Source organism: Anguilla rostrata, chromosome 13 (genome assembly GCF_018555375.3).
Source record: "Anguilla rostrata isolate EN2019 chromosome 13, ASM1855537v3, whole genome shotgun sequence".
Classification (NCBI taxonomy): domain Eukaryota; kingdom Metazoa; phylum Chordata; class Actinopteri; order Anguilliformes; family Anguillidae; genus Anguilla; species Anguilla rostrata.
The window spans coordinates 29910250-29933907 of NC_057945.1; the positions used below are offsets into that span (position 1 = coordinate 29910250).

The 23658-nt window shown below is 42.8% G+C and overlaps 1 protein-coding gene across 6 annotated transcripts in view; it reads left to right on the plus strand.

Annotated features, from left to right (window-relative positions):
- iqsec1b (IQ motif and Sec7 domain ArfGEF 1b) overlaps nt 1-23658 on the plus strand; it is a 178570-nt gene that overhangs the window by 39573 nt on the left and 115339 nt on the right. For 4 of the 6 annotated variants that reach the window (XM_064305814.1, XM_064305802.1, XM_064305803.1 and 1 more), the window contains exons 2-3: nt 1331-1360; nt 15909-16016. In XM_064305814.1, coding sequence (XP_064161884.1) covers nt 1331-1360; nt 15909-16016 — 138 coding nt within the window. The remainder of the gene's footprint in view (nt 1-1330; nt 1361-15908; nt 16017-23658) is intronic. The other 2 variants (XM_064305804.1, XM_064305806.1) reach the window with 1 other exon arrangement.

Sequence of the window (23658 nt, forward strand, 5' to 3'; positions counted from 1 at the left end):
GAGCGAAGGTGTGTGTGTGTGTGTGTGTGTGCGTGTACGTGCGTGTCTGCGTGCAACTGCTCGAGTCTCAAAATATCCAGAAAATGCATTTGGATGACATTCCAGAGGGCTTGTGGCTAGCCAAAGCTATGCTTCATCTGTTATTAAGCCCATAAGAGATTTTGCATTTTCTAAAAGTTTCTATTTTTGAAAATGGACTGGCTTAATTTGGTTAGATCAGCCTGCAATTTCCCATGACGGCTGCTTTGAGAAAAGTTGATTTGTTCCAACCCAAGAAACACTCTGCTTTTCCTTAATTATTGCACACAGTGCTTGAGAGGTGGAATATCAACCATTTCACTTGCAGGTCCCAAAGATATATTTGCAGCAATACTGGAGATTGTGTTCTATTCCATTCTGCCCATCAGGAGACTTTGGACTTGGATGTGTAATAGTGCCTAATGTGATGCACCTTGCAGATAAACGAGGCAACCTGGCACACTGAGTCACTCTGACTGTGTTGCTGCGTTGTCCGTGGCAATGTGTGGCACCTTGTTATGCGTGATGAGCACATTTTGGAAAGTTGGCAGCAGTATGTCTGAATGGCCTTGGTCTTTGTTCACGGTAAACGTAAGTGCCTTTGACAAGGCTGTCTCTCAAAGGTGGGCTTCGTGAATAATGTAACAGCATTGGTCTGAAGAGCCGCCTGAGGTACGCTGGCTCTGGTGTTGGATATTACAGTCCTCCATCACGTTCTGCTCGGGCTGTGGCCCTCACCAGTGCCTTTCCATACGGCGGATAAACCATGGGGAATTCCACCTGATGGAAGCTTGGGCTTTTGCGGAGCCGATGCTGGTTCATGTCTGAAAAGCAAATAACATAAAATCGTGTTTTCAGTTTAGTAGGTTATTGCCATATGATTCCCAATGTATTTTGCCTTAATTTTTCTCTCACAAAATCGAATTTATGTTTGACCACAAAGGTACATAAGTGATGTTCCCAGTGTGCTTTGTCTATTGCATCATGTGACCAAATGTAATTAGAGACTGACTACCTGTCTTTCCGCAGATGCCAAGTGATGATAAATGAAAGCATACAACTGGTACTGTGACTGAAGTAAATGTAGTATCCAAGGAATATCAATCATAATTTTTAAATTGTTATTTCCCTATTACCTTAAATGTAGCTTAATTCACATAATTATACTTATAAAATGGCTGGCATCGGCATTGCAAATTAATAGGTAAGGTCACTGCTTTTGTAAAGTAGGTCAGGTGATTTTGACCGGTCTCAATACATTCGTTATTTCTTAGTTGACTTAATTTTTTCTCTCCCTCTTTTCCTTCCGCAGGTCTGAATGTGAAAGCTCACGAGGTGTCAGGTACGTAAGAAAAATAATACTAATTATATCGATCTCTTTAATGTCAGAGCATTTCCTGTGGTCAGTTGTGCGCTCTGAATGGCGAAGCTGTGCGGTCTCAATGGAGACACAACCTCAATCAGCCAATTAAATGCATTCTGTTTGACAAAGCCTTATTGACCGTGTCTGTTGGTGGTCCTTTTCACGGCTGATTCTCCGCGGCTGTGTGCCGGCCTGACCTGTGGCTCAGACGGAGCAGTGCGGATGAGCCGTAACTGTTCCTGCCCTGGGGGAGGCGTGAATGCAGTGGAACGCTATGCTTCCTGACAGAACACAGATACAGAGAGCCCTGCTGCGATTCATATGAGGCGTCCTCCAGGAGTGCCGGCTAAGAATAGTCAAAGTAGTCTGCGCGCTCAGGAAAGTTTGCCCAATGATTGTGTTGTGAACACGTGAAAGAAATAGCATTGTAAGTCACCTTATCTGCCTGATTTATTTATTATCCCAAAATGTTGCTTTTGCGTCATTATGAATGAGAAATTCAGAGCAGGTCTGAGTGTATTTAGTCCATCCCAGAGCAATTGTCCTATGTTGACAATGAGAGCAAGTGCAGTTCAGGGATTTGTGTTACACAGGCACATTATGATCATTAACAAAATGGATCTGAGGACATGAAAGACTTAGACTTAAGGTGTTTGAAACTCCAAAGAAGTGCTAATTGACTGCATCTTTTCAGTGATAGTAGTACTCCTGAGTAAAGCTTCCTTAAATGTACAGCATGATACAATGCAGAATCGAATGTTATATATTGTGTCTGAAGTGCCTGCTAGTAGCTCAAGGCAGTTTGAAAGTACCAACAAGATGTGTTGTGACCTGTGATTGAAAAACGTTTATGGATTGACCTGGTTAAGGGGTTTCTCCGGAATATACTGCTAACTTGGAAAGATTGCCTGTTAGCTGTCTTCAGGCAAGCTCTGGGGCTGGTTAATGGACCAGGGTTCTGTGTATACAGTTGATCGGGAATCATGCAAGTACATCGAGAGTACAGCAGGAATAGTTCAATATGTTTTATAATGTGCTAATTCACTGTATATATATTTTTCATTTTTGTTACTTATCGTGGCACTACATATACAAATGAGCTGATTAGAAATTCTTAGTATGCCTGCATGTGGGGCATAAAATCTGTTGTAATTTTTCTGTATTTGAGAGGTTTACTCTGAAGCTCTGCATGTACTGAAGTTATAACTTGGGATCCAGGCCATTCTCAGATATATTTTCCATACCTTGTTATGATGAAAACTGTCCTTCTTATTTTTCATTCAGTATGAAGGTGCTGGATTTGAGGTGTTCTTGACTTGAGCATTACTGTGAGGGCAGTAAAGAGCCCAGTGAGAGGGCAAACGCAGAATCTGGGCCGGTTTATCAGTGTGAAATATAAGATATTAATATGTACTGGAAGCACACAGATGTGAAACAATAATGATAATAGGCTAAGAACTGCCCCTGGAGGTGTCGGCTATCACTTGCCAATGAAGTGTTGGCAGCCTTCAGCAGAGCTGTGACTGCACCATGGCTCTTTAGGAAATCGGACTGAAATGGCACATTTTAAATGCCTGCCGATTTGTAGTCAACAGTAACAGTATTTTGTCCTTGATTTTTTTCTATCAATTATTTTTCAAGTATTCTAATAATCTATAAAGCATTCAGTCTTTTATACGCAGTCCCTTTATAATATTATACGATTAATCATTGTCAAAATTCAAATTGATTCTTTTTTGCATTCAATTTACTCTTTGTTGGATTAATTGTTGGGCCTCGAGTCTGAATCAGTCGTGGCATACTGCTGTGTACAGGTGTTTTTTAATACCAGTTCATTCAGATCAGCAAGATTGACAGGTCCACCCAAGGTTTCCAGGTTTATAATTTCACTCCCTCCTGCTGCTAGTACCTATTTCTCTATGGTAAAGAAAACATGAGATGCTTAGTAACATTGTAACAAACAACTCAGCCTAAGTTTACTTCATTTAAATGAATACAGATCTTTGTTGAGTGCATGGATTTTATTATAAATATAATATACTAATTCAATGTGAAACTGAGCTGACTTTATTTAAGAGCATGAATTCTCTAGAGCCTGATTTGCACGTGTGATTGAAAGCATTCTGATTGGTAGTGCTTTTAAATATACCTTTTCTGATAGGATTCTTTTGGAGGCTCTTGGAAAAATGACACAATGTAACAATGGCAATTTATTTCAGTTCAGTTGTTTTCAGTATCTTGGTGTTCCTTTGATAAAAGCTGATGGAATTACAGATGTATGACTGAAAATGCAAAGCGTGCTGTTTTCATTATTTTGGTTTCAGGACGCTGCAGTTTGACATTTCTATGTCTTTGTGGAGATTCATTTTGCATCATCCGGCAGACATGCCCATACTCGCAGAATTTAGATAGCTGTACAGATGTAGATACAAGCAAATGCACATATGTTCAGTGAAATGGCCCAATACATGCACATGTATGTTAAGTTATTATTATTAAGTTCAGTTTAGTGATAGGAATAGACGAGCAGTGTTGGGCTGAATGGCCTGTTCTCGTCTTAAGTTATGTTATGGTTATATTATGTTATATTATGTGATAGGAGGAGTCAGTCCATCGGTGACAGTGTATTTAATGCTGCCTTTTAAGTTTATAAAAATCTAACGGGAATGTGCGCCATCTTGATTAGAGTCACACATTATAACCACAAAAATGCACCCTTACAGGTATGAACTGTATTCACTATTTTGTAAAATTGGCCTTATTTCTTGCCATTTCATGTGAAGTATGACTAGATGTATGCATTGCGGTTCTAAGCAGACATATTTTACTGCTTAGAACCACAATGCATAGTCATACTCCACCAGAGATTCCAAGAATTGCCTTGGCCTTTAATGTTGCAAAGCTGGCTTTAATGCTGGAAATGTTTATGTGGTCCTTAGAACTCTGATAAACAATGTGTTTTGAGAAACTAAGCATTTACTGCTCATTTCTAATCTTCAGTTTGCTGTATAGTTCATTTAGTTGAGGATGACTGCCTGACTTTTAAGACGAGGTGCCAATAAATATGTAAAGGAGTACACGTAAATGGCACTTTCTGTTCAAAGAGCCAAGAGCGCTCATATACAGTGTTAATGGCAGTAACTGTAAAAATCTATATTAATGCTTCTAATTTCCACGTAATCCATACATGAAACAATACTTTATGTATCAAAGGGTACAGTGTGTTTAAATATTAAAGGCTACCAAGTGACTTGCATATTAACATTAATTAATTGAAGTTTGATATTTTATTCAACGTGGATTTTGGAAGAAGGGTTGACAACCCCTTTACTCTGTGTACCCACTAACATGCCCAGAGGACAGGATAAGTCTGCCCTTAATGCCCACATGCATTTCTCAGCTCATGCATTTTGATTGCTACTCCCACAGAAGTTCCCTAGATGTTTTCAGCTCATAAAAATAAGTCAGCAGGAGCATCAAGTGACACAAATCATCGGCAACTCCAAAAACAGTGGGCGGCCTGGATTGTTCTTTTAAAAAAATAGATGTGCAAGTTTGTGTGTGTGTGTGTGTGCGTGCGTGCGCGCGTGTGTGCATACGCACACATACATGGGCATGTGCGTGTGTGTGTGTGTGTGTGTGTGTGTGTGTGTGTGTGTGTGTGCGCACGTGTATGTGCACGCATACATGGGCGTGTGTGTGTGTGTGTTTTTTAAGATATTTGGAATCTGTGGCGATGGCAGGTATATGTGCCTTCCGCGAGCTGCAGGCTGCTGGGGCATATTGGGGCTGAAGCTGATGTGAGCTATAGGGACAGCCGCTGTGGAGGAGGGAGAGGCGCTGCCGGAGAAGCCAGGGGAGAGACTCTGAAGCAGGGGCCTTCATCGTCTGTGTGGCTGAGAGCGAGGACACAGCTGCTTAAAGACCTCCCAGGCTTCGTGCTGTCTGACGGAGCCTGGCAGTGAAGATATCCCACAACCAGCCCGTCAGGAGGAAGAGCAGACCTGTGACAAAAGGTGGATCTAAACACTAGCAGCTCAAATGTGCTGCAGGTGATATCGGGCAGGAAATTGCAGTCTTGTCAGATCCACATAGTTGACCCCAAATTGTTGGGTAAAAACGCGAAGGACGGTTTTCGATGATGAGCATTTTGCATGGGAGGAAATTGGGTTCGTGCGTCAGCGTTTGATACAGTCGAGACTACAATAACCGGTAATGCATGAATGTAATTGTAGGTCTCGAGAATGAGAACATTAATTTGTCTGAGGAGTCAGAGAAATTGTGTCAAGAAAAGGTGAAGCAGGGATAAAGGAACGTGTGGAGTAATCACACAGAGAGCGAAGTGCCAGAAATATTATTACGCTCAATTCTGTTACTACCATTCAACCCATTGTGCTCTCCCAGTGTGATTTTGCCGTCACATTCATCAGTATGTTGGTGTATTTTTTTTTCCTCGTGAAATAAAAATAAAAAATATGACAGAGCATAGGGAAAAAACAATACACAACATAATCTGCATTAAAAAAAAAACATAAAAACACCAATCAGGCAAGTGCTAGGGAATACAAATGAGTTTTTAGATGCTTTATATATTTCAGCTGATTGTGTCTGTCTGAGGCTTTGGGACTGGGGCAGTTAGTGGAGCTGAGATGTGTTGGGGAACTGAAATACAACAGTGGTACTCTGAAGAGCATCAGCCCTTTCATTGCTGGAATTAGCACAGTGTACTGAAGGGGGAATCATGTCGAAAAATGTTGTTTGAACAGCTGTGCTACGAGATGGCTGTGTGGGTGAAACCACACATATTTGAATGTGATCCTCCCTTGCATTTTCCATTGGTGGATTTTAGAAAGACTGTGGCTGTGCTCACTCTGAAATTTAGGACGTAGAGATTGTATTCTCTGCCTTTTGACAAAATAGCAGAATGTGCAGCAGCTATTATCCCTGCTGTTTACGCTATAGAAATATAATTTCTAGTTTTCAGTTCCATTACCTCTGAGAGTGTGCTGTGCTAGGCACCTTACATCAACACTGTCCAGCATGTTATTATTTTCTTTGATGCATGCGTGCTCCTGCTGCTTTCAACAGTATGGATCTGTTTTGGTTCTGCACTCGGCTACTTTACAGGAGACAGCTTTTAAAGCAGTGGAATGCCATTTTATATCCGGATCATCAATCAGGATGGACTTTAGAACTTACCGAGAGGGGTGTCCCTGTGGCACGCCGAATAAAGACACCAAAGTTACGGTGCAGGGCTGACCACTCCAGGGTGGATTCAAATCTCGCTGGATCATTTGTTGTCCAATGATGAATCCCCCTTGGGGATGTATTTGCTACTACTGATAGTGCGACACCTGTGTGAATCACACCTGTAACAACAAAAATAGCACTCCCCACCAAGTATGTAACTTTGCCTAGTAACTACTACTCTCAAAAACCAGGTGAATAAAAGCAGTGGCTGGCTGCAGTAGCAATCTAGGAGGAGGAAAGTGCTAGTCTTCACCCTCCAGGACTGAGAACTGGTGATGAATACATATTGGGAAGCAAATGGTGGGGGGGGGGGACTGTATTGCTAGCAGTATTACAACTTTGATCAAGATATAGTTATACTTGTCCTCGGTTTCCAAAGATATGTGCTGTGGATTGAGTCAACAGAATAACAAGTTCCTTGTTGTGAGGGCAAAAAAACTCTTGTAGCTACAGTAAATTGTAGCTGTTTGCTGGAGATTTGTTGGTAATGCGTGCCTTTTTAGAAACATGGTTTTACAACTTGCTAAACCTAAAACAGGTTTTAGGCTTCTCTTGTTTGTTATGTAGTATTTTGCTCTATGTGACTTTCTCACGTGTATTACATTTATTTGATTTCTTACTGTCCTTTTGCGATGTGGTTGTCTTAAACTGAGTCATGTTTTGCAAATATTTCACAATATACAGTATGTGTTGCATCATAACCTACATTTTTATTCATTCATAAATCGCCATTGCTTTCATGAAAGTATTTTACTGCTGAGATATTGATTGACAAATCCTCGATGTGAATGCCATTTGGCTGAGACCTTGTATATTACACCAAAAAACCAAGTTGTTCATCGCATCGCAGCCTAATGAATCCCTCCAGCAATCACAATCTGTTGTTTTCCCTGCTGAGGGACATTTCTGGTATTGACTTCCAACAGGAGAAAATGGTTTGAGATAGAGCACTTTTCATTATTTGTATACTGAATGTTGAACTGTGCGCCTCCCACCAGTACAGTCTGAATTTAATACGCAAAGCTGTAAAAAATTCTGAAATGTTAAGGATTAGTGTACAAACCACAACATAAATTGATATTTTGCTAACGCAGCAGAAGCAATTTCATAGGTATCGGACAGCATAATTTGGCACTGATTGAGCTGAGCCAATGTTCTTTAAGTGATATTTTTAGTTTTTGCAAAGGAAAAAAAAAAAGGTGCACTGATCTGAGAACTGGAATGAGATCTGCGCCGAAAGAAATCGAGAATGGCTGCTACTGTAGGTGAAATTCAATAATTTACAGTTTTTTTTACAAGCTGTAGGAGACAGTTTGTGACATCTTGTGTTTGGAACTCGCTAGAAACTTCTGATCTTTTTTGAATTATATGTATTATAAAGTCATATTCCAATTATATTTGAAAATCGGGACATATAAATTTCCGTGCACACCATATGTCATTACTGTATCTGTGTCATTCAGGCTCATCCAAACTCCATATGGCAGTAAATAAGTCCATCCTGTCTTCACCTGCTCTGTGGTATCTGGTAGCTAGCACTGCGTTTAAACCCTTTCACAGCCACACTCTTGATATGATTTGAACTGCGGCCCACTTTTCCGCCTGACCAGCTGGTCTCGTAGAACAGTGCCACCCTTGGAGACAGCACAGATGAATTCCATCTGATAAAGGACACTGAACTGTAGCCTTTTGTGAGAGTGTGCCCCTACTTTATGGAACTTCCTGCAAAATATATTAATGGAATCAATTCCCAAGTGCAGAAAATACAATATATGTAAAAATATACGGAAGAAATCACTTTCAGATGTTTAAATATTTTATGTTGCTGTGAAATATATTTATTCTTATATTTTCCAATAAGTGCGCATATTTTCTGTTTATATTTTACAGTTTATTAAATTTCCTTGAGGGCTGTGCTGCACCGTGCATCCCCTCCTCAGGAATTTTTGAACAGGGCACATCAGGTCCCTCCACCTATTCCAGGTGGGCCCTCCAGACCCACCTCAGGCGTTCCCCGTTTATCTGAGAGGCAGTCCTTTCCCTGCAGTTACGGGGATGCGGGATGTAATGGACACCGCTGCTACACCCGTCACCCAACGCAGGTCGTATTGGTTTTCTTCCCCCTTCATTCAGAGCACCTTTCCCTGGAGTAAATATAGAATGCGCTGTGCTGACATGACGCTCTTGAGGAGAGGGCAAGTCAAAGTTGAGTGTGACATTGTGACGACTGCTCGCGTGGATTTACAGAACTGCGTAGCAGGGGCTGCAGTTGAGGACATTTCTGCAGGGCTGCAGACCTACCGTACTAATGCAGCCCCTGTGGCTCATGTTTGGCTCTTTGGTTTTAAGCTCAACCCAGGGTATTTCCATTGTGTGTGATGGGGAGGGAGATATGCCATTGCATACTTCAAGCGTACACTCAGCTCAGAGATGGAGCACGTAATTCTGATGTTCTCCTATTGCGTCTGCGGAACAGATGGAACAGGAACCGGGGAGAGACCTCTCTGTGGCACGCATGTTTTCCCCTGTTCCAGCTCGGGGACCGGAACACAGGGGCCCGTGCCGAACAGGGGTTCCGGGGCCGCTTTGCGCCGGAGGGCCCATCTGTTGCCGAACGAGAGGTGCGGTCCCCTCCCCGCTTTTCCCTCCGACGCCAACGCCCGTAATCAGAGCGCCCGTCACTGTCCCGCATCTGGACCAGATGTGCGGCGCCCCTCCCTCCCCGGTGCCCTCTCTCCCCCCCGCGCGGCGGCAGCTGCCGCTCCGCCAACGCCCCGCCGCCTCTCCGACGCGCCGCAGTGCCGCGTGTCGCTCCCCCAAATTGAGCTTATTACTTGGCGAGGAGTCGCTGTCATTAATAATTAAAAGCCACTGAAATTACCGCTGCTTTCTATAAATAACCTCTCCCATAAGGGCCACGATTGCCATGATACGCTGCACACGTGTGGAGAAGGAAGCCTTCGGCACTGAGTAAGCTGTTAAGATTACACCTCACGTTCCAGTCAGAGACGTGCGAGATAATTTTTTAAAAATTGACTCTATATCCTCCTGCATTGCTGCTCTAGTCAAGTAAAACTGATGCACTATGGTACTGCAGCACATTGTCCAGACTTCTTTCCGGGTTCGTAGTGAAGTTTGCTGGCTGTTTTCCGGAGTATTTTGAAATAGTCTTTTAATGTACAACTGCAAATGTACAATTCCACATGCAATGTGTAACACTTCATGAGAGAATGTGTCAGAGCTGGTAATTTGTGTCTGAGACCGATATTCTTAGCCGCTGAGGCTGCTGGACCGAGGTAGCCTCCCGTGGCCTATTGGCCTCCAACAGAGCAGTGAATGTGCCCCGTGTGTCTTACTGTATTGCCTTTTCAAATACTGCATTAAATAATGGGGTTTCATTTCTGCAGTCCAGAATTCACATACTTTTTTCATATATATCTTAAGAACTCTGGATGAATTGTCAAAGTAAATCAATCAGTACATTTATGTATGGTTGTGTGCATAATTGTGTTATAGTATTTTCCTCATCGGAAGCAGTGATTTGTCTTTGTTGTGATTTTCAGAAATTGCTCATATTGAAGTGTTTGGCGGACACAAGCAAATCTATACCGTCAGAAAATCAACTGGGCTGAACTCAGGAGAATTTCCCATCTACTTTAATAATAATTTAGCTCCTGGGGGTAGCAGGAACAGCCTTTGTTTACAGACTAAACCAATGCCAGGAACTATGGTTCAGTCTCTCAATTCAGTATGCCAGCTGTCAGATATTCTGACATTGCACATTTAAAACATGTCAGCCAGAATAGGAAAAGGCCATTTACAAATGAGTCTTGTGTTTATTTGCAGGGCCACAAATGATTGACGGGCAAGGCGAGCCAGAGAAGGGAAAATATTGATTTCTCCAGAATCTATTTTGTGTTAGCAATAACTGTTTAATTTATGTCTGTAGCATAACTTCAATTTTGAACCCAGAGAAAGCCTGCGATTTCCCCTTTGAAGTTTTATTCAGAAAGCATAGACCAACAAGCATTCTGTATGAAAACTACTGTTCTTTGCCACTCATTATGTTTTCACCAGTTCACAAAAGTGAAAAAACACTATTCTCTTCCCTCCCAATGAAATAAGCATGAAAATGAATATGTATGCAGTGGAAGTGGCATTGGTCTTTATTGTGTGTGTATGTATGTATATACAGTACATATATACACTCAATAAAGCCACTTACACGCTGAAGGAATTCAGTGTAGAAGAATGCTAACACACGTCTTAGCTTCGGAAGTAGCATTCTCACCACAAATGCATATAGCACAAAATGCTTACATCTATATGCTCAATTAAAATCCACCGTCTCCCTGACTGTTGTCACATGACTTCCCTGAATCTAAAACCAGATTCACTTCCTTGATCGATGAAATTGGTGTAAACTGGTGTAAATGGGTAGAAATTGATTTGGCTGCGACACTTTTGCTTTCATCTTATAAAACCTTTATTGGAACTGGCATTTTGGAGTTTTGCTCTCTGCCGTTCTATTGTTTAATGTTTTATGGAGATGAGTGTTCTGTCTGTCACATGGAAACAAGGACATAATGGAAAGTAGCCTGTATTCAGAGGATTCCCCATCCCTGGAGAAGCATTGCACATTACAAATGAGAACTTTTTGAGCTCCTGGCAAGTATATATCCAGATATCCCGAAGGTAATTGCTTGAGTACTATTTAAATTTGAAGCAGTGAAAGGAATAGAATGTTTTCTTTAATGAAATGTTGACAGTAATGAGGTTTTAAAAAAAAATATATATATATATTATAGATATTCAGTATTCCCTTTAGCGTTCTCGCTTTCATTTGCCAGGTACTAGCACAGCATTGCTGCAGACAGTGAGTGGGTGGAATGGAGTCTAGGCCTCATCACTACAGGGGGATTTTGAGAGAAGTGAAGCTTCATCTCATATCGGTGTCTTGCTCACAGAGGCTGTGCAGTGATGTGAAATTGCATTGCTAGATAGAGTGAGCTTGCATTACCTCAGCGATTCAAAAGAAGTGTCCTGTCAGCCAGCTTTCAAGACCTCGTGTCTCATATCGGAAGGTATGTTCGCGAGGCACCGTATGTGTGAATGGGGCAAGCCCTCCACTTAATAGAGAGGAAGGAGACCCTATTGGCCAAATCACCGAACTTCACACCGTATCAGCTGAAAGAGTGCATTAGCCTTGAACGTCTGACCTCCCTTTCATTCCCAGTCTAACACAGCAAGTCTACTCACCGGGAAACAAAAGAGCGGTTCAGATATTGTTATCAATATTTGTAGGTCACATTCTCCCCCTTCGAGGGTCAAAGAACCTATTTCATGAAGTGTCAAATCAGTCAATGTAAGTCAGCGGAATCAAGGAGCTTGAACTAATTGCAATTTACCCTGGATTTTCCAGGTCACCGTCCAGACAGGTTGGGGTTGAAGCAGGTTTCAAAGGCGTTTTGTTGAAGAGCGAGGGACACGTCACCCCTCATTCTTTACAAAGCTTTTGTTACTTCCTGGTACTAATTTGTAAGCTACAGATTTGGTTGGACCTTTAAATTTTCTCTCATTTTGAGAAGCAAATGTTTATTGGAAAATTATATGCAGTAAAATATTTCTTTTAACTCACTTATCTAATGTTAATCAATCAACCAGAAACCTGGAGTTTGAGTTTTTCAGAATGTAATTCTAGGTGCCCTTTTACTTGATGGTAAGGGAGTGGGGGGTGGAAAGTGTGAAGTGTTTAAACCAGTGCTGTGCACTTGCCCATTACAGGCTTCTGTTTACTGTAAGAATCTTTGTCAGGTGATGGTTGTTTAAACAGTTGCCCCAGATGTCCTAAAAAAATATTTGCTGCTGAAGGTCATTTTTTTCCCTCATCCTGTAGTGGTGTGGGGGAAGGGGCGGGGCTACCGCGGTCCAATGTTTATTTCAACTGTGGCATTAGAATAATATACTGGAGCTCACAGTTGTTGTGCCAAGTACAATTAGTCCTTGAAACCTCTAATCTGAGGCTGGCATTGCGAGTTTACAATCCGTCAGATATATGTGACATCATGGAGCAAGGGTGCTTTGGCGATTGCAGTTATGTAACGTGGAACCTGCTCTCCAGCGATAACAGGAAGCTTATATGGGAAACAAGGGGAAATCTCAGTTGGGTTTAACCCCACAGCTCGGGGATTATTGCTGGGAGCTGGGGGGTGTGGGGTCGCAGGGAAGCGAAGCTTGCAGTCCTCCAGTTGCATTTGCTCATAAGAACTACTGGTTTAAACACGGGCATAAAGCACAGCTTATTCACATTACAATCACGTGTTGCAAAGTATTTTATCAGAACTAATGTTTTCCACATTGACACATTGTGGAAGTTGACTTAATTCAGTTTGTAGGCTATCTGTTGCACAGTTCTAACAGAGGGAAGGGATAAAATCTTAATAATTCATGTTTTACAGAGCTTAACACTGCCACTGCAAAAAAAGGAAAACGAAATAACATTTGCATTAGGAAATTAATAATTCAGTAAGAGGAAACAACAGTGTATAACGAGACTACATTCAGTTAAGGCATGATATTAGTCATGCCTTGTGCAAGAATTTTAGATTCCCCCTCCGTCAAGTCTAAATGATGTGTTTCTGTGACTCCAATAGATTAAATGTTTGTTCCTCTGATTACTGTCCCATAATAAAACATTAGGCCTACTGGGTCTGGTCCGCTCTGATGTTGGCTAGAAGGAAATCAAGTGAATTCCCTGTTGAGAATGCAGGCTAGAATAAATGATGAAAAGATTCATTCAGATTGTGGTCTAGTTTGTGCTGGTGTCTGCTGTGCAACAGAAAATATGCACAGCCTTAGAATACACACACAAACTGAGCGCAAGGCAGTGCAATCAAAGGCCTTGAATGCCAATACCAGACTGCGCAGTGGGGCGTGTTGTGGACGCTGGTGTTCACTCCAGCCCCTTTTCGATGTGCAGCGTGCTCTCCAGTGGAGAGAGAGACGAGCCACGCACCCTTAGCCACAGTGTGCTACTTCAGGACGAATGAACGTAGCGAAGCGATGGCTGCCTGTGCTTTCAGAGGCTTCCAGATAGCCGGGCCGTGTTCGCTGGTTCCGTCCCTTTCTGCAGGTGAGGGAGGGCAGCTGCCCTGTCTGTTTCGGCTGATGCAGGTCAATGAGGAAGCTCAACAAGGCAACGCTGGGCAAGGAGGTCAGCTTAATGGAACTGAGCACCTCCACCCTGCGTGAGCTCTGGGCCCTGGCCGTCGTACGTCCAGGCCTCGCGTCGCGGCAGGAAGTGTGTCGTACTCCGAAGGCCCCGTGATATTTATCCCGATGCTGTTTGACTCGCTCCATGCGATCCGGCTCCTCAGACTGCAGGTGTCCCTGGGGGAGGGTGGGGTGATCAGAGAGGCCTCTGCTGGTTTCTTTGAAGAGATCTAGGGATAGCTGATGCATGACGTGTCATCTTCTCCACAGTCACTCTCGCAGACAGCTTTATTAATTTGATAAGGTTGCAACCACCAGGAGGACGGTTGTACCCTTCCTGGAGCCAATTTAAAAGATCTTCGCAAACTCGCTGATTTATGTACTGTTTATCAAGGGGTGATTTAAATAATGATTGTATTTCAGTGCACGAAAGTTATGTTTAAAAAAGTTATTACATAAAAATACAGCAAAACATTTGCAGAAAGGAAGGTTTTATGAGTTGAAAGTTTAAGTAATTAAAGTCCTATTCTGCTGGAATTCTTGCTCCATAGTAGCATATTTACAGCACATAAGCATTGTCTTTGTTTTTTTGACGCCTAGTTTGGATTTAATACTGAGAACCTAAAATACTAGCTATGGCAATTTTCCTGCCCTTTATAGATAGTTATTCATACACTGCGAAGAAGCCATCTTGAGAGTATGCCCATGTATTAGCATATATTTGTCTGAACAACCATTCCCTTATTTATATTTTAATTTCTGAACAAGCAGACCTATTGTAATTAGCGGCATCTGTGTGTATTTAGTGGCAGTGCATTTGTGTTTTGTCGAGATAATAAGCAATGTTAAATGGAGCTTAAACGTAAAACACACTCTTTCATTGGCAGTCCCCACTATGTACAATGAAATGACGAGGTTTTCCACAGGGAGGAGGGGAAGGGGGTTTGGCGAAACGAGATGGGTGTGCGCACATCCAGTCGTGCTCACCTTGCGTCTGGACCCCCTCCCGATGTTCTGCTCCCCTCGCGGGGCGCTGGCTGCGAGGCGACTGGGGCGTACTTCCTCTGAGCGCATTATCCCTGTCCGCCAGTCAGTCAGCATCAATCCTCCAGGGCCAGCCGGCTCAGTGACAGGTGGCCGATCCTCCCATTACTCACTCTTCCTTAGCAATTAGACTCTGGGAGCGGGTACTGGCCCCGCCCGGCCCTGCCAGGCCCCGCCGGGCCCCTGCGTTTGCCTCTGTAGCGTCGCCATGGCCCAAAAAGCACGGTGAAGCATGGTTTAATTAGTCTGTTGTTACCTACTGTTCCGTGCCGGTGATTTGACCCCTCTCACCCCTGTCTCACACCCTTCTTCATTTCACACCTTCCCCCGGCTCTGTTTGCTCGATCCCCGCATCATCCCTCTGTTCACGTGAAGCGGCCTTTGCCCACGCTACTGTGTGTGATGCCATTCGGCAAAGCTCCCCGGGTTCCATTCCCGTTTTTAAGTCATTGAAATGCGAGGCAGGTCCCCTGGAAAATAATGAGAAATTTGTTTTGCTTAATGCCCTGGCTAGCTCAGTAGTCCGTGTGCGGCGAGGACTTTGCTGCTGGTCTTTACAGTAATTTACATCAAGTGCAAGTACAGGCCCTTCACTCTCCTGGGATTAGGAACACTTCCTGCATTATCCCTTTCGATTGCTGCGTCAGCACTGTTACTTTTACTTGACTACGCGCACTAAGTGTTGGCATTACGTCGGGTCTGCGGAGCACCCGTTGCTCATGTTGTTCTTTGAGCGTAACCGAACTCTACTGTATCCTGACTTCAGTTTTAAGGTCCCTAGAGTGCGTTCTGTTTGCTGTTGTGTATTCTGGCTTGCATTCTGTTTGCTGCTGTGCATTCACACCTGGTGACTTTCTTGTCCTTTAGTCCGTGTTATAAAAATGTAATTTTACTCTGTGGATTCCACTTACTTGTGCTGCCTCTGCTAAAATGTTGTCAGTAACATAACCTGTGAAAAGTAAGCTGAACATATCTCTCTCTTTCTCTGTTTCTCTCTCTGTTTCTCTGTCACACACTGAAGACGGCATGCTTCCTTGCCTATCGAAGTCACAGAAAACCCCGGCAACCTTATTTCACCACTGTGTAGAAGAACTTATCCCTGTCGCCAATGGAAGTCTGCATCTTTCGGGTAAATTTAACGGTTTACATAATTTATTCTTTTTTTTGTTTGGCTCAAGTATTTTAATTCATGACATTACTACTTTGGGTTCTATACTGCTGTCTTGATGGAAGAATTTTGTCAATGGTTTTCAACCGTTTTCCTCGTGGAAATATTGATCTGTGCTGAAATTTATTGTTTGCCTAGAAAAATGGAAAAATTCTGCATTAGCTGGAATGGGCACTTCTGGCACGTTTGTTTATTGTTTTGTCATAAAAGTACAAAAGTATTCAGTATGAATTGGAAACGGATCTCATCTTGCACTGTTGGTCAACTCATTCAGCTATGGTTGAATTTTTGAGAAAACTTTGTATGATATGTATCTATGAAGCACTAAAGCATTTTGTTTTGCTCAATACTACTCTTACAGTATGTGTGTGTGTACTCCACTTTCCTTATAATTAGAGCTACCAGTTTGTCACCCCTTGCCTTTTCGCATGGTACTTCAGTCCTCCGCCAGCTAGAGGTCACAATAGCCTTTCTGTCACGCCCCTTCCCAAAGAATTATCCCAATTTCACCACCTCAGTGATCTAAATTGATAAAGTAATTGCCACTAATTAAGCATAGACGATGATTGACAGTGATGTTTACAAGCAATGCATGTTAAACTCTGTTTGATTACTTACTACTGTGGACATGCTGCAGTATTTTTAAGTGTTGTACAAAGGCTTGATTGGTTTTGCTAAAAGCACTGGGAAATACCCAAATTAAAAATGAAAGCAGTTATATAACATTTATCTTGCACAAAATAGTTTTTTAATGATAAATTAATGATTTAACAAATTAACTGATCGTGGTCTTCAAAGAAGAATCAGGTGTCTTAGTGCTGGGCTATAACAAAAACCTGCCTTTTTCAGGTGAGATTGGACACCCCTGCTTTATATGGATGCATTTTTGTTTTTACTGCAGTGATACAATCCTGGTCCTGGAGACCCACAGTCTGCTGGTTTTTTTATTTGTCCTAAAGATCAGTGTCCAGTTCAGACCCAGAAACCAGGTGACCTGAACCAACTGTGTCAACTGCTTTAATGTATCAATTGCTGTGCTACTTATGTGCTAACAATGAAGCCAGTAGACCCTGTGGCTCTCAGGGACCAGAAGTGAGGACCAATGGCTCAAAGACATGCTTTTCACAGCATTTAAACTTCCATCCATGTTCACTTTCCTTCTTGACTCTCCCCATATTAGAGCAACTGATTGTTTATAAATGTCTCAATTAGAAACTCATTTGTCTGAATAGTCCCTTAATTGTGCTGTTGGAGTGCTTATGGGAATCCCTTGAGGATAACCATTGACATGCAAGTATAAATCCCTGCAGGTCACATGGTGGAGACAAACTGGTGGCCCGACTTATAATCGAAAGGTTTATTGTCATTGTCAGAGTTTTTATGCTCCCTGGGGTCTACGTCTGTCATTGGCAGTGAAGTTTCTTTAGTTTGCTGGCTTAGTTTGTTTCTGTCCTGCTTTTGTAACCATACTGTGAGTCCAGTCATCGATTAGTGTGTGTATATAGAGCTGAAGGACCTAGCAGACCCTGTCTTAGGAATTCATCTACATGCAGCAGTTGGGAGCAGAAGATCATATTGAGACGTGAGTGTATTATATTGGACAGGTTGAAGATTCCATAGCATCCCTCTCTCTCTCTCTTTCTCTCTCTCTCTCTCTCTCTCTCTCTCTCTCTCTCTCTCTCTCTCTCTCTCTCTCTCTCTCTCTCGCTCTCTCTCTCTTGCTCTATCTCTCTCTCTTTCTCTCACACTATCTCTCTCTCTCCTCGGATAGCTTCCTCCGTTCTGTCAGGGGTCTTGCACTCAAAGTCCATTCCATGAAAGCAATGAGGCAGGGGGATGGTATGAGTGTGCCTTAGGGATAAGGAGGGTCTCTGCTCTGACTTTTACTTTGTACTAGGAGTGTGTGCGTGTGCTCTGTAGTCTTTTCCTTATGGTCAATGCACATTATTTTTTGTCATGGCACTCATTGGTTAATCATTGACCCTGCCCATGTTGAATGTTCACTCCTGCTGCCGTACTACTACTAAGTCGCTGGATAAGAGCGTTTGCTAAATACCAAATTGCGTTTGTAATCTCTCTCCATCTGACTCAAGAGCCCTGACTTGCAGCTTTGGAAATATTCAACTGCCACAGAACAGAGAGCTGACATGAATCTCCCGTCTCCGCTTCCACGGCAAGAAAAAAAAAATCACTTTTTTTCTTTCTTGAAATGGCATCCGTGTCGCGATCTCAATTCATCCAGTGGGGTAAATCGGGTTCTTAAGCGATCCCTGCAGTCAGTGGCGGTGTTGCTGCCATCGCTGCACCACGACGGTGCCTTTTGTCGTGCGACGGAACTGTATGCATAGCACCTTTATTGATATGAATATTCAAATCAGTTTCTTGTGACAAAAGACTGTCAATTCCCCGCGGAGAGATCTTGTCTGCCGCCGTACAGTCAGTCCTCTTGTTTACAGAAACTATTGTGATGTGCGTAATTCCCTCTTTTGTTGGCTGTATTTGAGATTTATTTCCTGTGAGCGGTGTGTCTTTCACACCCATCTCAGCTTTGTGTTTTGCTTCATTACAGAGGCTCAAGGCTCAGCTGAGGCCTGAAAGCTTCTATGCAAATGAAAAGAAATGGAGAGGAGGGGGGAGGGGGGGGGGACCGAGCACTGTGGCACAGCCTTCAAAGGGCTGATGGGAATTTGAAAGCCTCCCTCCCCCCAGCACCCCTGCACCCCGCACCCATTCCCAGCTGTGCTTGTGAGAGAAAGCATCAGGCCTATCAGCAGCAAATTCACCAAACTCGCACCGGACCCATCGCCCGAGCAGTAAACGATTCAGAGATTTAACGAGGGCCGTTACTTGGCTCGTTTGTTTATTCAAATGAGCTTTCCGAGACTGCGAGAGTAGAAAGCCTCTGCTGAGTGCCTGTGATCGCGGTGTGCACCTTGAGGTGTTCCACACTGTCGGCCAACTTTAACTGGCTCACGGGCAACACCCAGACATGGACAAGAGCAAAGGGCAGAACTTCTGGCCAGTTAGGGAGAGTGGTACGGCCTGGTGATGAGTGTGTGCGTGCGTGCCTGTTTGCGTGCGTGTGTATATGCGTGTGTGTGTAGACACGCCTCTGTAAGGCGGAACAGTGAAGCGGGGAAGGAAGGGAGTGGTCTCAGCGAAGGGAACTGGAGGTCAGCGTCCAAATTAGCAGTGCTGGGTGACCAGATGATGTAGGTCATTCATTGTAATGTAATGGCTTTTAATTTACAAAAGTTAAATAATTACCATTTTTTCATATGGGGTTGATTTTTCTTTAGTTGTTTCGGGCAACTAAAGTAGTTAAAATAATGAAGACCATTTTATTCTGGATTCTTTGGTAGCTTTCATGTGTAGCTGTTTCTCTACTAATAGCACGCACTGCACAGTGAAATAATAAAGCTTCGAAATTACCAGTGTGGCCTGTCTCATAATCTGTGAAATCCATCGTAATCGCAGGGAAATAAGAAGCTGATTGCGTATCATTGCGTAACAGCCCTCTCTTCAGGAAAAGCATCACACAGAGCTTAAAGGATACTATTGTTGTGGAATGCCGTTGTGTGATTTACGGGAGAAAAAAACAGCATTTTGCCGTTCATTATATTCATGAAACTGCAACTGTAAATTGTATATTCATGCTGTTGTGATTCAATATGTGGACTTAATAAAGGAGGGACTATATTGTCTTCTGGTGGTTCTCTGCATAATTCTGGGGCGTTTGATGCGTCTGAAGCTCACCACAGCCCTGCTAAGCTCCAGTAATTGATGAGGGGTGTAATACAGGTGAGGGCAGGGGGACGGATAATCACTGTGACAGACACCATCTGTCACCAGCGCTTCTGCTTTAGCCCAGACAGGTGTTTCACCAAGCAGCCATCAAACTCTTTGCCCTGCTGTTCTGCAGTGCTGTCTAGCAGAGCTCATACTACTGGAAGCCATCACCAATTGCCTTTCTCCTCCTATCGTCAATTTGGCCTTTGCGTCCGTGTGTGATTTAAATTTTTTTATAATTTCTTTTGTGATAAACTGCAACTTTGCCTATGGTTTTCTGTATCTTTTATTCACTAGTGAAATAGAGCTGTGTCCGATGGCCAGGGAGAGCAAGGAGCAAAAAATCCTGGGAAAAATGGCTTAATCCCCTTGAATAATATTTGTAGATATCGCTGAATGAATTATGAGGGAAATATACCCTATATATTGAATTTTTCTATTTTTATACTGCCCACTTTAGGATCTCTATTATCAACAAAAGGTTCATTTCCTCATTCTGAGCTTGGAATAGGCATGTGAGTGACGTTCGAGGTTTTCAAATGAACAAGTCCAATTCAAAGGTACTCCAAGCTGCATTTCATCCTTTCCATTCACACATCAGAACAAGCCAGCGAAACGATCACGAATTTTCCTGATTCTCTCATGAAAGCTCGCCACAAATTACAGGGATTGTTTGTGAGCGAAAATACCGTCTGACTGAAGCCCATCTGGAAAATCTAAGCATGAAGATGAGGGGAATCGTGTGTAGAGTCCATTTTGTGCTGGCAAGTCCAAATCCACAATTAAACACACAGTTAAACCAGCAAGGAGTTTTCATACATAACCAAATGATTCCTGTTTCCCTCATTTACAGAAAAAGATTTTCATTTGTACTTTTTTTGTCTAGCCTTATTGGTGTCATTTGTTCACTGAGTGAACTTTAGTTACTGCGATAGTAAAAAGAACATGTTTTCTAGCCTTTTAAAAACATCTGCATTTAATTGTCCTAATTGTACTGAATTCCTGGTGTGGAAGTGTGGAAAAAAGTACTTCCCTTTGTGTTTTTGTCTCTTAATTCACCAGTTGTAAAGTGTGCAATGTTCTGCCTACTAATGATGACTTTAGGCAAACACATCACGGTCACATTAAATGAATTTGGTGGAATACTGAGATTGCCTAGGCAAACAGTGGACAGTCTGTTTAATAAAGTCTGATTGGCTATTCACTACACATCAATCACCTGACTACGACTGGGTAGGCAGGGATTTTCTGCCAGAGAGAATTGTTTTCAGCAAAAACGATACCATTATTCAGTAACGTTGACTTTTTCAAGTGATTATTTTTCAAACTTTAGTTCTGAAGTTTCATTATACAGAGAGGTTTTAAAGTTTTCTTTTTGTCATGTATTTCAGCTGAAGATGGATGTTTATTTAAATTCTCTTATTTTTTAGGATTCTGGTGTGGGTTCCTCTTTAAGTGAAATGGTTCCCTTTTGTCGAAAAAGATGACAGAAAGAGTTGCCTGAAACTCTTGTCTTTTGAAAAGAAAGTGTTTTTTCTTCTGCCTCTACCTGAGGGCCCTTTCATGTTGGAGACTCACCTGTGAGGGCAAGCCCATCGCCCTGAGTAATGCGTAGTGATGGGGAAGGGGATGTTGACGCAGTGAACAGCTCCCTATCATTGACATTGAAAAGCTATATTTTTCCCTTTTGCATAGCTTTCTCAAGAATACTGTGCTATTGACATTAGCTAGTATTAGCGGAAATCGTGATTTAAATGATTGCCCTGCCTTTGTTTTTTTTTTCTTTGCGTGTATGGCGGCACACTAATGAATCCACAGTCGTCCTTTGCCTGAAAGGGAGGGACTTCTCTGCTCCTAATTAAGATCCAATTAGATTGTCTGCATGGCATTGCAGATGAAAAGTTGAAGTGTTTGCTTCCCTCAGTGATTATTTTGAACTGTGACACGCCACATTTCTGGGCGGCCTCTTTGGCTTTGCTGTATAGTGTTGCCGGTGCATTTCATTACAAGGAGAAGAATGGTAATTCCCCCCATTGCAATGGTTGCCTTTGTGGTGTGTCTTTGCAGCCTGTGTGTTCCTCTGCTTCCGTGACACAGTACAGAGAAGAAAAGAAATGTAAATCCAGGTCTGGTTAATATGTTCTTTCATAGTGTGTGGCAGACATTTCATATTAATTTGTGTCACTCCTACTAAATTATGTAGGCCTGCATTTCTATGTCTTTGTTTCAGGCAGTGTTTGTTGTATAAACAAAACCTTTTTTTTTGTTGCTAAAATGGCTTCAGATAATTTAAATTTTTCATGCCCTCAAGGGAGTTCTGCTACACTGCCTAAAAGAGTCATTTTATATTTACACCAGATCAGATGGTCAAAGGACCAAATTACCAGGCTGAACCATAAAAGCATTTTCTGTGGCTCACAGAAAAAAATGGAGCGCACGATGGATTCAGGGCCGAGCCACAGCCTCGTAATGGGAGGACGGGGGTGGTGCGGGATAAGCAAGCACGGGCTTTGAGCATTTATGCTAAGGGTTTGATACCGAGCTGGCCGTGCTGGCTGAGATTGTCGGCCAAGGCCGCGCATAAAGGGAATTGTAGCCGTCTCCTGGGCTCAAGAGCTGAGAGCAAAACATGTCAGAGAAGTTTATAACCAGGAGATTGCAGGGAACGCGGGTTAAGTGCAGAAAATGGCGGACATAAGAGAGGAGCTACCTGGAGTGTTCGCTCTTTGATTTTCAGAGCTCACCGCCAGCCTCTCCTAGCTAAGCCATATAGCACCACGCTATGGGTCTGTACTCACACGACTATTTCATCCTGCTGTGGCACTGTCATAGTGGAAGCTGAATGTTTCCGGTTCAGATGATGATTTTAAAAGGATCATAGCTTAGGTATACATTTATCCAAAATACAATGTATATGTGTATTTATACATTGGTATGCATACACACATACATGTATACATACATACATACATACATATGCATGCATGTAGGCCTACATTATTATGCGTACAGATATGTATGCAGGTGAAGTACTGACAGATTATGTCAGGTTATGTAATCTATATTTGTGGGTCTCAAAGTGTATCCTGTCTTCCCAGATATCATGAGTGAGTGTACTGGGGTATCACGTTGTGCTGTCCTGAGTACATTTTCCCTGTTATCTGTAATTTATTTTTTCTATCAGTGTTGCTGAGATGCAGCATGGGCTGATTGTAGAACTCTTTATAGATAAAAACTCTCCCAGGTTCAGTTTTTAAAAAATAGTTTATCTAGCCATATTTTTGCATCAAAATTCAAAATGGCAGTACGTTATTCCGAGATGATAGATTCTTATTTTGGCCCTTGTGATTGTCACTCTTTGTAGCTTTTATTTAAATTAAAAAAATGTACCTAAGATAAATTCCTTCAGTTATGTAGATGCCAACCAGGAATTACAAGGGACTGAAAAATAATCCTCATGAAGGTTGTGCGTGTCCACTAATGACACAGTGCTGTGAGCCTGGGTGTTATTTCAGGGAAACGGTGAGCGTCAGCTGCAAATACGTCCACTGCTGTCAGCGGCGCCTGCCCGTCCTCTTCCTGCGCGAAGCGCGATGCGTCGACAGGGAGGACGGGCGCTCGCTCTCCCCCCAGCCCGGCCCGCGATGATGAGGGAGAGCAGGGGGGAAGGGCTGAGGCTAATTCATCACTGTTAAAGGCTGGGTAACAGGAGATGGCCAGCGCCCGAGCTGTCACCGGCCTACCGATTCCACAAGGCAGTTAATTAACTTTACAGTGCCGCTGCCGCAAACTGGTGCAAATCACGCCACCGCCC